We start from the raw sequence: 17,592 nt of genomic DNA, 5'->3' as shown, positions 1-17,592 counted from the left end.
TTTAATGCTTCCAGAGTGAGATGTCATTTCAGGGGTGTTATTATTTGCAAACATAAACACTGAATCTAATCTGGAAAAAAGAAAAAAGAGAGTCTGAAAGTTTGTTATGTAAATCAACATCTTTGATTTCCACATGCTGCCCTGTCATATGACATGACTGGCAGACAGATGAGCTGGGGGGCCGGTGACTCAGAAATTGGGGGGTGATCTTGATTAGGTTAGGTTTGCTCCTGGGTAATGCTTACAGGATCGCAGTTTAACTTTATGTCAGGACTGCAGAAATGAGTCACTTCTGCTCTAAGGGTGTAGAGTCTGCTTTTCCCCATCCTTACGTGCCTTTCTTTCAGGAAGTCAGGTATCAGCCTTTCTCATCAAGCTATCTCTGTGCCCTTTTATGGATCACCATCCTGTCCAGGGTGTCTCTTGCCCCGTTCCCAGTGCTGCCAGTCCCCCCACCCCAAAGACCCTGTACTGGATAAGCAGATCGAGGATGGTTGAATGGATGGATGGATGCATGCATAGATGAATGGATGTTCCAAGACAAATTGGAAAATCATGTCTTTCCACTGTTCAAAATTCACTTGACCAAAACATTGAACTTTTCTTGGAACAGGCAAATCTTAATAGTCCCTGCTCTGCTTTAACTAAAAGCGCATGCATGCGTTTGCATTTCAAGCTAAGCCAGGCACGCGCACGCAATATATGAATATATGAATGTAACCGGAATAAAGCGGAGCTTCCCAAGGCGTCAGGCGCTCTCCGCTTTGATCCCCCTGACAGCGCTGCGCGGGGCTGAGCGCTGATTGGCCGATACCCCCCTCCCGTCGGGACCCACAGCCGCCGTCGCCGCACGGTGTCTCACACGGGCACGGTGGCCGAGCCGACTCAGCAGTTCAGCCTACCTGTCCCGGCATGCGCGTAACCGAGATGGGATCGATGGACTTCACGTAAGAGGACGGGCAGGGGATACAGCGCACAGCCGCGCTTGACAATGTTATTGCGATCCGATGCGGCTTATTTCTGCGCTTTTCATCGCGGCAACACGGAGGAGCTTCACGCATGTCAGCATGGATGGTCTTTCTTTCTTGATATGGACTTTTTCCGTCCCCTTGTTCAGCCACAGTTCAGTGAAGTTATCCACGCTGTGGTTTGGGAATATTATGAAGGCAGGTGACAAATGTGTTTTTCCCCCTCCTTTCTTACCTTTGTTTATGGTTGTGCATGTGCTTTTTTACTTACATCAAAGTCTTATTCGACTTTACCTGCGTTTTGTTAAACTTGGCAGGTCTGCTTCTCCCTGTCTTCTGTCACCGGGACGCTTATGAGTGACACCAGCGGGCTCAGTCATGGTCAGTGCTTCCACGTTATTTTACAGGAAAAAGTTTGCGTTCGGTGATGCGCGGGTGCCAGGCTTTTTTTTTTTTTTTTTTTGCAAAAAGCGTGATGCAAGCCATTGTGGACGATGCAGTTGCTTCTGTAGTGTGAGGTATAATTAGTGATTGTGTTCGTGTGTCATACTTATAATGTACGCACAACCCGGGGTGAAAAGTGGTGCGCTACACATCTGTGTACTGTAAACAACTCATCTTATTAATTTGACAGATAGATTGCACCCATATGTGCACCAGAGTGAGGCTGACTGTACAAGATAATTCTACTGCAGTCCATGCTGTACTCCATTCAAGCGTTGTTATACCAACTTAATGAAAATGTACGAGTATTTTGTGTAGGATTTCTAAAGAAGGACATAAATAATAGGACTTTTGAGTGTTATTTTGCTGCTGGCGATTTAGGATCTCTGTGTTGTAGTGGGAGCCCCTTCATCGCCCCCTCTGACCTGTATGCATTGTCTGATTCTTCACCAGATTACGTGTTTGTGACTCCGGTTGAGGTCGACTCCTTGGGCGGCTACATCTCTCACGATGTTGTGGCTCGCAGCCGGCGGCGCCGGTCGCTGGAGCCGGACTCAGGTCCACTTCACTATAGGCTGTCGGCCTTCGGGCGGGACCTGCACTTGGACCTTAGGCCGTCTGCGGTGCTGGCGGATGGTTTTGCTGTTCACACAGTCGGCCAGGGGGGCGTCATGACCGGCCGGGCAGCTCTGAACATTCGCGGCTGCTTCTATCAGGGATTTATACGTAACCACTCCGCATCCTCCATAGCCGTGTCCACCTGCACGGGCCTGGTAAGACCCCTCCTCCCACCCTATCTTTTCTCTCACACCCCCCCCCCCCCCCCCATTCTTGTTTGTGCTTCTGCCTCCCAGTTCACCACGACATCTGAACAGGGGGGATAGTAGAATTGTGGGGTGGGGGAGTATATAAAGGATCATAATTGATACAGTTGGGCCGACCTTATCGTTAGCAAACTGAATTGGTGACTGACACGAGAGGGGTCAATCAGCTTCCTGCTGTGGCCCTGCCTCTGCTTGTGGACTCTGAGAAACTCAGACATTCTGGGGAACCCCAATACAGGCTCCATGTGTGGAGCTGGGAAACCCCACTACAGGCTCCATGTGTGGAGCTGGGAAACCCCACTACAGGCTCCATGTGTGGAGCTGGGAAACCCCACTACAGGCTCCATGTGTGGAGCTGGGAATTCTCCATGGGGTCTGAATAACGTTCCTGATAATTTGGCTCCCGAGTCCTTACACATTACTGGATAACGGATCACAGTCCGCAGGGATCATCCGGCATCACTTGGCGTTCCTGGTACTGCACTATCAAACCATTTGTTGTCACGCAGACGCACGTGCGGCATTTATGTGACGCCATGCACTGTGGCTGGGGCTAATTTACCTGTGATGGGTCCCGCCATGTGGGCGAACGTCGACTTTAGCCTGTAAGTAGTCCCATGCAGGTTGCGTTAGCACTACGTCACAAAAAACCACACTCCCATGTGAATGGGGCTCTTCCTGAGCATCAAGATGGATGTGAAATCATAAAAGTGCGCCGTGGTGTGGTGGCGCCTCTGTGGGAACGGTACTGTTCAACAGGAAGCGGTCCACTTGAAAGGGTTTTGGGTTTTAGCCCCTTGGTCATGTGATCCTGCTGGACGTCATGGTCTGATAAAAACGTAGCTCTGTCTCTCTTTTTGTGCATCATTTGTTCCTCGTTTGCCCCACTTTGCCGCCCCACTCTTCGCCTGTAATTAAACCCAGGGCAAGGTTTCCTGCTGCTTGGCTGGTGCTGCTGATCTCCACATTGTCTCTTTCATGACTGGTAGCTCCTCCACAACAGAACAGCAGTGGTCCGCCCTCCCAAACCACGCTGGCACACAATGCTGTTTGAGCAGCACTCGCATCTGAATAGGTTGGAAGGACACTTTGATCTACCCACCCCCTCCCCGTTATTTGCTTTTTTTTTTTTGAAGGATGACCCCCTCCCCCCCCAGGCATCAGTGATAATTGCCTGCTGCCCATTTCATTTGCACATGCCTAGATTTCCAAACGAAAGCAGAGCTTCCACTGAAATGTCTCCTTCTTACATTTGTGTGTGCATCCGTGTAGCAGAGAGGAGTCCAACCCCAGATTGCTGTTCCCGAGCAGCTTTGGGTTAAGTACAAATGAGGGCTCATCTATCCCCCCCCCCCCCCCCTGACCCATTTGCCTGGAAACACAGGGGATAACTGGCAGTCTCTTTTGGCTGGAGGAATGTGAATTCGCAGTTCGAAGTGTCGAGAGTTCGTGTTCAGAGACTGACGAGTGCGTTCACAGCGCCCCCCCGCCACCCCCCCCGTGAGACTGAGAGACATCCCAGGGGCTGCCTGCTCCACACTTCCTTTTGATGCTGGAAGATAAGTCCCGAGAGGAATCCCATGCGTTAGGTAGAAGAAATGTTCCTTTGCTTCATGAGAAACATGAATGCTGACCATGGTGGGAAAAAACATCTGTCTTACTGCCATAAAGGAAGGTGTGTTTTTGGTGAGAGGGAATGTGAGGCTTAGCAGGTTAGGATGCTGTGCTTGTGATTGGAAGGTTGCTGGTTCAAATCCTTGACTCAGCAAAGTGATGTCACCTTTGGGTCCTTCAGCATGGCCCTTAATCCACAATAACTCCAAGGAATGTCTGACCCTGCTTTCTCCCTAAAAGGTTTGTCACTTTGGATAAAAGAGTCTGCAAAATAAAGGAAATGGAAATAAGAGAGTATTTTGGTGGGGTTACACTGTCAGCCATCATTGTTGGCACTCCAAGAGAGGAGGTATTGGAGGTATTGGGTGTCGGTTTATTTCTTGGGGGCTGTGGGTGGGGTGATGACCATCTAGTGGTCTTCCCTCAGGTGTTTATGGAGGTGTCCACATGGGACAGAGCGTGTTTAGGTTGTGCCCATGGTTGGATGGCTGCTGGCAAAAATGTGTTTCATTGGATGAAGAACATCTAAATGTGATCCTGTTGTGATCCTCAGTAGGCCCCTTCGTAGAGACCGGCACGTCAGCTTGTGAAGATCGCGAACATGAGCACTTTCCATCACCTCGCCACCCTCAGCTTGCTCCCACAGCACTGCGGTTGAGCCTCTGGGGTCTGTTTGCCATTGACGCTTGGTGGGCATCCCTGTATGCGCCTGCCCCCCGCTTGCCTTTTGTCTAGATGCAGTCCGCAAACCCTGGTTCCAATTAAAGGTCTCTTTAATGTTTATATGAATATCCTCTGTTGAATCAGAGAGATACCATGTGAGATGTGCTCTATAAGGACTCTGTGCACTTAGCCAGGTTATAAAACCCCCCAAAACTAGATTGAGCATTTCCTTCACTGAATGATGTGGACTAATTATGAGCGTTATAAAAGTGTTAAGGGTTCATGGCTCCAGTTAGTCATCTTGAGCAGAAATCGTAAACATTGTACATGGTGTTCTCTTATTTACCATATTAAAAAAAGTATCCTTTTGGAATGTAGAAACTTCAATAGCTTACCATTTAATGGGTGGTGTGTGACTCAGCAAATTAGGATGCTGTTCCTATGGACAGAAGGTCGTTGGTTCATATTCCATGGTCGGCAGTGTGATGGCGCTGTTGAGCCCCATGGGCCAGGTCCTTAACCCGCAGTTGCTCTATGGACTGTCTGATGCTACATTCTCAAATTTATGTTTATTTGGGTAAAACTGTCTGCTAAATAAATAAATGTAATTCAATTGAGATTTATGGTTAAGAATTGAATTGCGCATTCGGCAGTCTGGACCTTCAGCAGGCAGGTAGAGAATTTGTCCTGAAATCCTCCCTGCTCTCCTGGATAGGAGCTAACAGTCTGCTAATGGCTTTTGTCTCAGTGCTGCCTGCGTGGGATGTGTTTATTCAGCCCGAGGGGGCTGTTTGTTACTGCCGCCGCTCCCCCCACCCCCCCTCCCAATGTATGGTACCCTACCGGGGGACAGTTGCGATTCCCATTTACCCAGGATTGATGAGCTCAAACCTTTTGCCAGGAGTTCACCCTTTTTGATCACCAGCAATTATCCCAGCATTTGAAAGGAAAAACAAGCCATTCTTTCCTCTGGGGTATTTATAACCCATCGCCAGTAAACTCATCTCTCTGGCTCAGATGACACAGGGAAGGTCGTTATTTTGTCCTTTGGGATAATGAGGCATTTCTCAGCACTCAGAATTCTACCAAAACGTTGGAGTGCATTTCTACTATTTATACTGTGTGATTCTCTCTTCAAAGAAGACCTAAAAATATGTAGGTGAGAGCTTATAGATTTGCTGCTCTTTGAGTGTTTGGCTCTGAGGAAATGAGGATGTCTCTCCATCCAGGTTGCTTACAGCCATGATGCTGTCCATCTGAGGGGTACATGAGGGTTGTGGGCATTTTTCTGTATATCAAAAGAAGCTCTATTTTACTGAAGTGTTGGGGGGAAAAGGGACTTTTTAGCTTCAATCAATACAGAGCGGGGCAAGGCTATCGAGGAAAACCAACTTCCAGACGCCGCTCTGGGAGTTCAGTCCCAGCACTTGCGTGTCACAAGCATCTGGCCTCCCACTTAAGACCCTCGAACCCTGATCTGGTATCTCTGGGACTCCATTGGCAGCAGGATACGGCGTGAGAGCTACCTGCTGGCAACTGGTACAGCTCTGTGTCAGTGTCAACGCTGACAAACAGAAACCAGAATTGGTCTCCTTGGCCTTGTCGCGGTAACAAAATCCCACTCCCCTGTCCCATAATTCACAGCTCGCCGCATCCGCGACAGCTTTACTGGTTACGTTGCGTGCATAGCTGGTGGTTCCTCTCAGGGGCACGCACCCTGACAGTGATATAGTGCTTGGTGTGAGAATCTAACGAAAGCTTCGGGTGGTTTTGCATTCGTGTCCCGCCGGCGGTGTTGCGGTCGTGGTCTCACCCCAGCTCTAGTGATGGAGCTGAGCTCCGATTCCACCCCGTAGAGATGCGGGTGGATGCCAAGGCTTGAGAACGTGGCCTAGTTCCATTTACCCATATTCTGCTGCAGAAATACAGGAATTCACAGATCTTATACATCATTACTCAGATCCGCAACTCTAAGCCAATTAGTAATGACCTTTGGACCATGTACATTTCAGTACAATTAATCTTATATGTTTGAATAGCTATCCATGGGCTAAATATATTCTTTAAAATATCTTGGCATTTTCAAACAGTTTTGAAATTTACTTAATACTTCTCTTTAGCACGTACGTACTGAAGTATTTTCTGTCCTGCAGAAATATCCTGCAGTTCCTAATTTGAAAAATATTAGTCAAATAAACTCTTCATTATTTAGTATCTGTACTTTTATCACTGTATCAAATTAAGAAGCATGATTTGTGATACTGGATGCAGTTGGGTAACACCTTCCACCATCAAGAAATCATGTATGAAAAATGTCTAGTTGACATTTGCATGGAGGAATCACCAGGCGTTGTTTGCTTGCTGACCACAGAGGGCGATATAGAACATAGGTCCTCATGAGTGACCCCATGATGGCAGGTGCTGTTCCATTAACAGCTTGGAAAGCCAGCGCCAAGGACCTGAGCAACACTGGGGAGCTGAAGGAGTGAGACGAGGAGGGATGTAAGACGAGAACGTTCCGGCTGAATGAATAGCAAACGTGCTGCTGCATATCGAATCAGCCACACGTTTCACAGCACATGCTGGCAGCCCTTTCACAACTGCGCTACGGTGATCTAGGGCCTGGGTAAGGAGTTCCATATTCTGATAAAGAAGGTCTGATCTTCCTGGTCTTATGCAAAGTATACCTACAAGATTGAGAGCTACATTCAACATGGTCATCTATCCTCACACAGAAGTCTGGTACATTTTAAGATGAGTGCAGGACTGAGCATACTCTCTTCAGCTTCACACCCTACGATCCAAGAAGTTTGGACCAACTCACCATTTTCTGTTTGCGAATCTGGAAAGCAGTTACTTCTGTTATTTCTGAAAAATGGGCACTAGTAAGACTAATGCACTGCAGTTATTTTCCAATCTAAGCAATTTTATAATACTGGTCCCACAACGGATGAGTGATAGTATTTGATGTTTTACATTTGCCACTGATGGCAATGAAATGATTCAGTAGTATGGATATTTTCCACAACTCCCTCTATCCCTGCCCCAAAATATCCCCAATTCCTGCATCGGAGAATGTCTCCAAGTGCTGGAAATAGTTTACTTCCTGTGCTCTTCGGCTATGGGGCATTTATCTACCAGGGTGTTCCACCATCCCACCTACGGCAGGAAAGTCAACTACTGACTCTTTTTATGGTTATGCCTATACCATTAACAGACAAGGGCCCTAAAACTCTGTTAGAATTTACAGGCTTACCTCCCTGACGTGGTTATATCATGGTCCAATATACCATTTTCTCAGTGATTGTGTTTGATTCTGCTGTATTTTAGGGTTTACTGTGCTAAGGTATCTCAAGAGAATAAGTGACAGGATAAAAAATAAGCAAGGCTTTAGTGAGTATTAACGAAACCAATAGTTTGCAGCAGTATTAAAAGAATGAAATGGACTTATGTAGCGATGAATAAGTCATTATGTAGAAGTGAGATGCAGAAGCAGTAGCAGGATTAGACAGCGTAGGTGTTCATCGCACACACCTGATCCGCCCCAGGCGCGTTGCGGCGAGTCCCCCAAATTACTTCCTCTCCAAGCATATCCACGCTTCTTTGCAGATCAGGCCGTAGTATTAAATGCGCAGTCGCACGGGCCCCCCCTCGAGGCATGGCGGACATGCAGATGTGATTTGGCACTTAGAAATAACCAGCCTTAAGGTTTTTCACAGCTCGTAACTGGTCAGTAAGTCGGAATGTAACACAGTCGGCTGTTTTCAAAGGCAATCGGTTTACACAGCTAAGAATGAAAGGTGTTCTTTACGGGCTGAGCCCCTGACAATTTCTCATGCTTACTGTAGCTGTACACTTTGGTGGAACTTGAAAATGTTCAGCAGGTCACAGAGAAACACAGAAACAGTGAGTTTTGTTTTTCAACATATGGAAGATGGCGTAAAACTGAGTGAAGAATTGGCTGATATTGAACATTCGAGATTCAGGAGTTTATTACCATATGCACAGTAAACAGTCCACCACACTGCAATTAAAGTCTGAGTCTGCAATGTCTGTCTGGCTGGCAGTGAACCAAATGAAACACAAAACACAAATACAAATGAAGGTGCTTACAGTAAGACAGTAAATATGCAATAAACAATATGCAAAGTTAGGTTATTTTAAAAACCTTAGCAAAATGCTGCACGGAACATAATGCTGCTCTCCTTCTTTAATCACAGGTAAGAAGAACACACACTGTAACCTTCATGTGACTGAATTAAGAGCCTTGCATTGGAACGCCCGTGATACTTAGTTGGCTCTAAAATTAAAATGCATCGTCCTTCTGACTCATAACTACATAACATGATATTTTAGAGCATATGGATGAACGGGGGGCGGGGGGGGGGGGGGGCGGGGGGGGGGGCGGGGGGTGGGGGGGGGGGGTGAAAGAGCCAGTCGCCTTATGAACTCTGTAATTCGCACGACCCTTACAAGTGTAAATTTTAAAAGGATAACTATGGGTTTGGCACGTAGGTGTAAAGTTGTAAGACTTTCCTCAAAAGGTAGTGATGGGACTAGGGTTTTAATTCCTTGTGGTCTGTCCTTGTGAAATTCCTTGACATACAAGTCTTCTTTTTGGAACCAGTCCATAAAGAGGTGAATGTTGAATGCTTCTGTTTATTACATGCATTTAATACCTGTGGGAAGTGTCTGGCACAAAACTTTAAAGAAAGCAAACAAATATATAAATCTTACTACAATCTTACTTAAGCCGCTGTGCATTTTTGTTAGGCTAATGGTGGAACCGCCGCGAGTGGAATCGTCAGACATCCCATAATATGTCATCACACTTGATAAACCGATCTGTTGCAGAGTGCTTAATGAGAAAACTCATTGACGTCGCAGGGACGAAGCGCTCTTTTGTGTGGTTTGCGGCGCCTGATTACTTGATTACACGATACACATTATGTTTTTAGGATACTTGCCGGATTGGATTTTTCTTCTCCTTTTTGTTGCTCTCGTCACTTTTGGCTGAAGTCTGTGCCTCTGAGACACATAGATGGAGCCTTGTCATGACAGATGGGACCCATTTCCTGCCGGTACCATAGGTGTAGGCGCATAGATCAGCTAGGAGCTGGGAGAATGTCAGATATTTACGGTAAAACGTGGTTTGTCTGTCAGGCAAATGAAAGGCATGTGAGATAACCAAATGTGGTCATGGGGGGTAGCCAATAGGATGTGCTAATGGTGGAGTTCCTCTAGGTTGTCTAACCGACATTCGGAAGCAGGGTGGGGGGGGGGTGCCGGGGGGGGGGGGGGGGGGGGCATGGAAGTGTGGTTTTGGGCTGATGCTAATGAGATCCTTAGCTAGCAGGGTGGGTGAGTTACCCAGCAGAGATGCAGTGGTATCCTGCAGGTTTTTTGTGTTTCTTGGCTGCGTTCTCTACCGCTCATGTCACGTAAAAAAGCGTGAATGGTTTCCCCCCTGCCTGATTTATTTGTACCGGAGAATTTGATCCAGGGTGTGATGCTTGTGACAATGTCGGATAGGTGATGTAATGTTGAAGATCCCTTGCCAGGGACGAGGGAACAACCTGTCTTTGGTGATTTTGTTTTAAGGTAAAATCAGGACAGAGAAGGCTGAGACAAATGAGGTGGAAAGAGTTGGTTGAAGTTGTAAACATTACAAAACAATTGATTTACGAGCAATTAAAAGCAACTCAGTCAGCTTGCCCTTGTGAGTTTCAAACGTGTTCTGGGATGAATTTCATCGTAAAAATGCTTAGCCGCGGAATTAGACAAGCTAAGCTTTCGTCTGTAATTTTATTATGATAATGATAGGTTATGTAAAATTTTTTTAAGCAAAAAGCAAATTCCTTGTGATCTGCCTCGAAAGAAATGTTTTGAGTAAGCTGAGATGAGTATTTATCCATCAAAATATTACTCCTTTCTTGGTCAACAGGCAGTTCAAAGACCCTTAGATAAACCTGCTCTTTACACTGGGGACTGATGAAATGATTGATAAGGTCTTGCAGACGAGAAGGCACAGTACATAGGTTAGCTCATAAAGTCAGTAATTGACATGTTCAGCATGTGGTACCTCACTTTGTGATGGCTCTTTGGAACCTCTTTCTGGAAGCATTGAGGGGCTTGATGGCCTGGTAATTGTGACTCCACAGCGGCTCAGTAGGGGTGGATATCAGTGTATATTGAGGGTATGAGTTGCTGGGGAGATGTTGTGGACACAGTCTCTACAATTCATCAGGAGCATCGTTACAGAGAGCCTGCACTGAGAGCAGGGCTGTGATATGGTAGTTATGTGGAATGGAAGGTAGTATCAATATTATATTTACATATTTAGCAAAGATGTTTATCCAACATAACATACGTTTTTGAGAGAAAGCACAGTTAGACAGTCCCTAGAGCTATGGGGGTTAAGGGTTTGGATTCAACATTGAAACTGCTCTGCCAAGTCTGGGAATGGAACTAGTGACCTTCCAATTACAAACACAGCATCCTAACCTGCTGAGCCACACACCAGCCCCAAAAGGAATAAAAGGTGAAATAGGAAACTGGAAGAGTTTGTTGAGTTGCGTAGAAGGCATCAAGGAATAATTATCAGGAATACCAGGCTGTGGTGAATTAAGATGTGAGTTGGAAGGAGCCAGCAGTGTTGGTCGCTGATCAGCTGGGGAGTTGGAGTAAGTGTGAAAAGGGTCAAAGGGTATGCTCTGCAGCTTTCCCTCGCTTTGATGGACTGGGGGGGCTCGGGGTGCCAGTCGGGTTGCTGTTTTCACAGCAGGCTATCCAGCTTGGCTCTTTGTCCTCACACTTGTTTGCTTTGTCACCCGGGAGAGTGAGCAACGACGACAGAGGTAGGGGTAGACGCGGTGTGGTGCAAGCTGCCCCCGGGGGGGAGAAACCACATAGACAGGGACTAATGAATGACTGCATGCACAGATATTCGGGCTGGGGGGTGTGGATTGGGGTGAATTCAACCCTTGGGAATCTGGAAACATCAGCACACTTTGAGTCGGACTAGATATGACTGCAAGCGGGTTTTGGATACTGGCAGACCAGGGAAGGGAAGGAAATAGCACAAAAAACATTTGAAATCTGATTGGTTGATGGGAATAATTTCATACTGTCAGCAAGATAACGTTTGGACGCTGCAAGTTGTTTTCTAAAACGAGGCTGTCCATTTGACAAATTGAAGGAAGCCAAACATCTGTAGCAATTTCATTCCTTGCTCAGCCATTGTCTTTCTTTTGTGCCGCAACAGCTGTGCTGCTTGTCAATCGGTGGGCGGCTGAAAATACACAAAAATTAGCACCCGTGTATTTAGCTGCCATTGTTCTCGTGGACGACGACTAAGTGATGGATGTGAGCAGGTCTCAGGCTTCCAGTTTCTGTCGGTCACTTGACGGGAGCTGTTTGCTTTTATGAGGATCGGTCCAAAAGCAACAGCTCCGATTCTGGTGGCCTGGGGGGGGAGTGCGGACCGTCACTGTCTCGTTAAACTTGGATCACTCACGCGAGACATTACCAGATATAAAAATATTGAAATACAACGAACATGGTCTGTCCCGGCCTGGACATTTATCACGCAATGTGACAGATACGGTGGTGAGGCCAAGCTAAACACACCCTTGTCACTTGCTAACTGCGCTAACTTGACGCGTTTCACAGACAAACCGAAACGCCCCTACATTGCTTCCAGATCTCCAGCTGCCCTGCCAGACTTCTTTCTAAGCATTTTGAAAAAAATTCAGTCAGCTTGTACTTAATTAGCGTTTCCCAATGACTGGAAGCCTTTGTTGCACAGCGGCAGCGTTATGCAGTATTTACAGCTGCGTTTGTGCCCTGGTGTTACTCTACCTTAGCTCGTAGTTACAATAAAATATTGCTTGGTTGTGTTATTTTAAAGTTAAATTTTTATCAGTTATATAAAAAAGAATATCGCATGACATCTGCCGAATTTCCAGGACTTGAGGAAATACCGGATAGGATAGAATGGAGTCGCACATCGGAGACAAGTGCATCCGATTGATGGGGCTGATGCTTGTGCCAAAAGTGTGAGGAAGCTGGTAGACCTTTGGGTGGGTATCTGAAGGTTCAGGCTGTGGGAAGACTAGGTATTTGTGGGTGGGGGACTGTCTGTATGTGTGTTTCCTGAACAGCTGTCCTGGAGTAATTGAGGAAAGGATAGAGCTCTTCAGTCAGGGCTCGATGCGAATCATATCGATGGGCTACAGGTGGGTGGCGGTTGACTCGAATGGCACGTCTCATTGCCAAATAGATGTGGAAAGGCTCCGGGACCCTTAATGTCACTTGCCTGCCATCGGCTGCAAGCATTCCACCCAACTTAACTCATCATATCATCATATTAGTCATAAATATAGATTTGGCCAGGGAAGGCCTGGCGTGTCGTCAAGACAGCTTACCAAACCAACTGGTTTCTCTTAGTCAGCTTGCTGAGACTTCCTGCTGATGGTGTTCCCCCCAAAGGTCCCCCCAGATGCCAAAACCCTTTGCTAGGGTGCAGTGCTAAGTGGATTCATATGCGGCTATGTGCCGTTTACTATCAGATCACTGCCGGCCTTTTTCACCAGATTACCTGATAGCCAAGCTGCAGCAGCAAATAATTAATTACCCTCCAGAAATGTGTTTTTACTGGAATGAGTGTATCAGCTTCCCTGTTTTTTTGTAACTTTTCTCAGTCTGTCTGGGACTCCAGAAGGTGGCCCGTTTAATTAAAGCCTACTGCCTCGGATTGGGTTGTCTTAAATGAGTTTTCTCTCTGTATGCTTTTATTTGCCCTTTCAGAGAAACTTCTCCTGTCATCTTAAGCCTTGCCTGTAGTATATAATTAAGAACACAGAAATATCATAATTATGAGTTAAAAACACGCGACGTTCATGATTCCATCCCATCTTTGTGATTGTTGCTGGATAGCCAAATTGCTTTGTGATTGTGCTGTGATGCTGATGGACTTGGGTTCCTGCCTTGGGTTTAGCGAAACGTTTCTTTAGGAGAGTTATGGGGTTATGAGGCTGTTCCTGTGGCTGGACGGTCACTGAGTCCCGTAGTTGTCATGGTGATTTCATCATTTGCCCTTTGAGCAAGGTCCGTAACCCGAATTGCGCCTGGGACTGGCTTGCTCTTCTCCCTCAGTTGTACATTGCTTTGTATAAAAGCAACTGCTAAATAATCTGCTACCATGCTTGCCGTTGTGTGATAATTTTTCGTCATATTTCTGGAATTTACCATAACTGCTAATTAGTTAATACTAATGTTTCTCAGCTTAGCCATTCAATAGGACTAACTCTGTTTGTTTCTGTATCTTTGCCAGTCAGGGTTGATCCGGACATCGGATGAGGAATTCTTCATTGCCCCTCTGCCCCAGCATCTGGCGGCAGAACACAACTACAGCGTCCCCAGAGGGCACCACCCACATGTGCTCTACAAGCGCTCCGCAGAACACCGCATTCATGCGAGGTCCCCCCTGCAGCCTGACCACGGGCTCCCGTGGGGGCGGGACGGACAGTCCAGGAGGCAGCATTTCTGTGGACGACGCAAGAAATGTATGTAAGGGAACTTCCTTCCTTTTCTGGTGTGACCTCTGACCTCGTGTAATTTGTACAATATTTAGCAAAACTTACTACTAATACTGGGTAGCTCGCCTAGACATCAAACCAAACAGGAAATAGATGTCAGCGGAGTGGGAGGGGATAGGAATTGTGGTGAAACTGGAATTAAGGGGATGTCAGAAAATCTGAGATTAAAAATACGTTTTCTTTTTAATCAGGGAAATAATTGGAGGATCTCTTCTTCATGTTTTTTTCTGCCCTGTAATCTAAAGGACCAGAAATGGCCACATTTTTTTGCTGTGGATACTTACAGTCTGTTTTGCAGAGATGATACAGTGGCTCTTAAGAGGTGTTTTGAGTTTACGGTCTGTTCTATCATGCTTTATCATGTTGGGTCACAGTGAGCATGGGCCCTGCAGGATGTACGCTTGCGGAATGTGTGTGTACGTCTTTGTTAAGCTTTATGAAGCTCCAATGACCTTGTTGCATCAGTCGGATTATCCGGCATTTGGCAATGAATGTGTGGAAAGTGTTCTTTAACTGAATATACGAGAGCATATCCTGATCTCTCAACACCTTGCAGCGTGTTCCTGTCTAGGATGGGCCCGGAAAAGAATATCCCTGATCCGTTTCTCTTTTCCAAAGCATCTCTCTCATTTTTCTTTCCCCGTGCCCTATCCCCCACGGACCACAGATGCCCCTAAGCCCCCCGCTGAGGGTCAGCTTGCCGCGGATGATGAGTTCGGAGGGCAAGGCAGGTCCAAACGGTCGCCCATCCCCCCCAGCAAGGCAGGAGCGCTGAATGTGGAAACGCTGGTGGTGGCCGACCGGAAGATGGTGGAGAAGCATGGCAGGGAGAATGTCACCACCTACGTCCTGACCGTCATGAACATGGTGATGCGGTGTGGGGGGGGGGGGGGGGTTCACCGGGAACAGTGGGGGAGGGGCGGGTGGAGGCATCACAGAGATGAAAGATACTTTCCGTTGCCTTAAAAATTAGGGTGTTTCACACAGCATAAGGTGCCACTCTGGGGAATCAGTGCTGATCCTCTATAACAGACTCCTTTATATACAAGCTAATATTAATAAAGATGACATTTTGCTGAGTAATTCTGTCTGATGTGATGTAATTGTTGGCTTTTTTCCATAGGTCTCAAGCCTTTTCAAAGATGGCACAATTGGCACTGATATCAACATTGTTGTTGTCAGCCTAATCCTTCTTGAGGAAGATCCAGTAAGTGCAATAAGCCATGTGCTAGTGAATGAAATGTGATAGATGGATGGATGAATTAAAAATATGATGGATAACAGAGTATGTTTGCTGGAAGATAAAATGGATTCAATTTTTTTCAGTTCATATATGGCTGCTTCAGTTGTTGACTGTACCCAAGCTAATGCTAATGCTGCACTTGGCACAACTGCACCCCTGCTAATGCTACATCTGGCATGACTACACTCATGCTAATGCTAATGCTGTGTTTCACATGACTGCACCCATGCTAATGCTAATGCCGCCCGTGGTGTGACTACACCCAAGCTAATGCCAATACTGCACTTGGCGTGACTGTACCTACGCTAATGCTAATTATGCCTTAGCATGACTATGCCCAAGCTAATGCTAATGCTACACCGGGGCACGATTGCACCCATACCAATGCTAATGCTGCCCTTGTTGTGAAAGCACCGACACACTTGGCGTAAGTGCTGTCCTGTTCTCTCCCTATACATTTTGCTGCAGCTGGGCCTGTCCATAAACCACCATGCAGACCAGTCCCTCAATAGCTTCTGCCAGTGGCAGTCGGGCCTGATAGGGAACAATGGGAAGAGGCATGACCATGCTGTACTCCTCACTGGACTGGACATTTGCTCCTGGAAAAATGAGCCTTGTGACACCCTGGGTGAGGTGCCTATGGGGACTGGACTGGGCTGGGGTCCAAGACAGAGATCTTGTTCAGGTCCCTGTCCAACCACAATGCAGAAAGTTAACGGTGATTTTCAGCATTAGACACAATTTGTTTTTACTCCATGCATGCTGCTAGATGTTCTAATTTAGCATTAAATTCAGCATTGCAGGCCTCTGATACTCATATTGTAGGTTATGTACTTCTCATCTGTGCTCAGAATTGCATGCAGTGATAATGTTGGACAACAGGTGGCATCGCGGTTAAAGACTTCCATCATGCTGTTGTATTTTAGTGGAATTACACTAGTACAGTGTTTCTCAACCCAGTCCTCAGGATCCCTTAGACAGTCCACATTTTTGCTCCATCCCAGTTCCCTGTACACCTGTACCAGGTATTTGATGTTCTTGGTATGTTTGTTTCAGGTGTACATAAGTGTGGTCTGAGGGTGCCTAAGGACTGGACCGCTGTGCGTGTTTGTGTGTGTGCTTACTGTATATATTTGTTGCATTTCAGTGATACATTTTCCTGTGTTCCCTCCTTTCTTCGTGCAGGATTTGCCCCCATAAGTGGGATGTGCTCTAGGCATCGGAGCTGCACCATAAACGAAGACACTGGGTTAGGCCTGGCCTTCACAATAGCTCATGAATCCGGCCATAAGTATGTGTGAAGGCATCGGCGCGTAATGTTTGTCTGCGTGCGGAGTCTCTTAGCGTGTTTGTGCGGCGTTTTTGCCTGGCAAGGGCACAGTGAACTTTATGTGTAGCATTTTGATTATTTTATGGAGGCAAAATAGGCCGAGCGATTTCTGCCATGGCCCCCTGTGACATTATGTTTTTTATGTCACAGGCAAAATTAATGGAAAAATGAATTAATTGAAACCATAGATGAAGTTCTAGATGGTACATGTTGCTTCATGTAATCCTAGACAGTGTTAAAACAAGAAAGTTGCATTTTGTTTTTGCGTTACCAATGAGATGAAGGGGCATTGCTATTTTACACTTGAGATTCTGTTCCGAAGATTATGATCTACGAGTATATATAAATACATACATAGAGATTTAGTAAGCAGACTGGAGGTAGCTAGGTCTGAAATTAGTCACATGCCGAACTGTCAGAACTTGTATAATGTTCAGTAACTTTGCTCAGCTTGAGGTGACGCTTCATGGCATCAGGCTGCAGTTTTGAAGGTTGTGTCCGAGTCAGAGATCAGATATCGGGGCCAGTGAGGGGCATTGTGTTCGGCATGCGGGAGCGATGACCTCAACGAGACTCCACCCTCTCCGATTTCCCCGCTCTGGTGTCTGTCCTCAAGTTTCGGGATGATTCACGACGGCGAGGGGAACCCCTGCAGGAAGGCGGAGGGGAATATCATGTCTCCGACACTGGCTGGGAATAACGGCGTCTTCTCCTGGTCTGCGTGCAGCCGTCAGTACCTCCGGCGCTTCCTGAGGTACTCACGGCCCCTGACACCTGCACAATGCACCATCGCAGCATTTGCCGCTACAAACACACCCACCCGTATCATCCGTCTAATTTACCTGGTGTCATTATTCTTCGGGTCCTTCTGTCAACGACGATATCCTGGAGTTTCCGACATGGGCGC

General features: G+C 46.7%; 1 protein-coding gene across 2 annotated transcripts in view; it reads left to right on the top strand.

Annotated features, from left to right (window-relative positions):
* Positions 1-875: 875 nt before the first annotated feature.
* adamts18 (ADAM metallopeptidase with thrombospondin type 1 motif, 18) overlaps positions 876-17,592 on the top strand; it is a 40,464-nt gene continuing 23,747 nt past the window's right edge. The window contains exons 1-9 of one of the 2 annotated variants that reach the window (XM_048969602.1): positions 876-1,166; positions 1,286-1,349; positions 1,866-2,185; positions 13,848-14,079; positions 14,780-14,979; positions 15,236-15,319; positions 15,824-15,983; positions 16,541-16,646; positions 17,302-17,439. In XM_048969602.1, the coding sequence (XP_048825559.1) occupies positions 1,008-1,166; positions 1,286-1,349; positions 1,866-2,185; positions 13,848-14,079; positions 14,780-14,979; positions 15,236-15,319; positions 15,824-15,983; positions 16,541-16,646; positions 17,302-17,439 (1,463 nt within the window). In that variant the 5' untranslated portion in view covers positions 876-1,007. Of the gene's footprint in view, positions 1,167-1,285; positions 1,350-1,865; positions 2,186-13,847; positions 14,084-14,779; positions 14,980-15,235; positions 15,320-15,823; positions 15,984-16,540; positions 16,647-17,301; positions 17,440-17,592 lie in introns of those variants that run through there. The other variant, XM_048969603.1, reaches the window with a different exon arrangement.

This window comes from Brienomyrus brachyistius, chromosome 11 (assembly GCF_023856365.1).
Source record: "Brienomyrus brachyistius isolate T26 chromosome 11, BBRACH_0.4, whole genome shotgun sequence".
Taxonomy (NCBI): Eukaryota; Metazoa; Chordata; class Actinopteri; order Osteoglossiformes; family Mormyridae; genus Brienomyrus; species Brienomyrus brachyistius.
The sequence above is the reverse complement of the archived record's forward strand: the minus strand, read 5'-3'. Positions and strand labels throughout refer to the sequence as shown.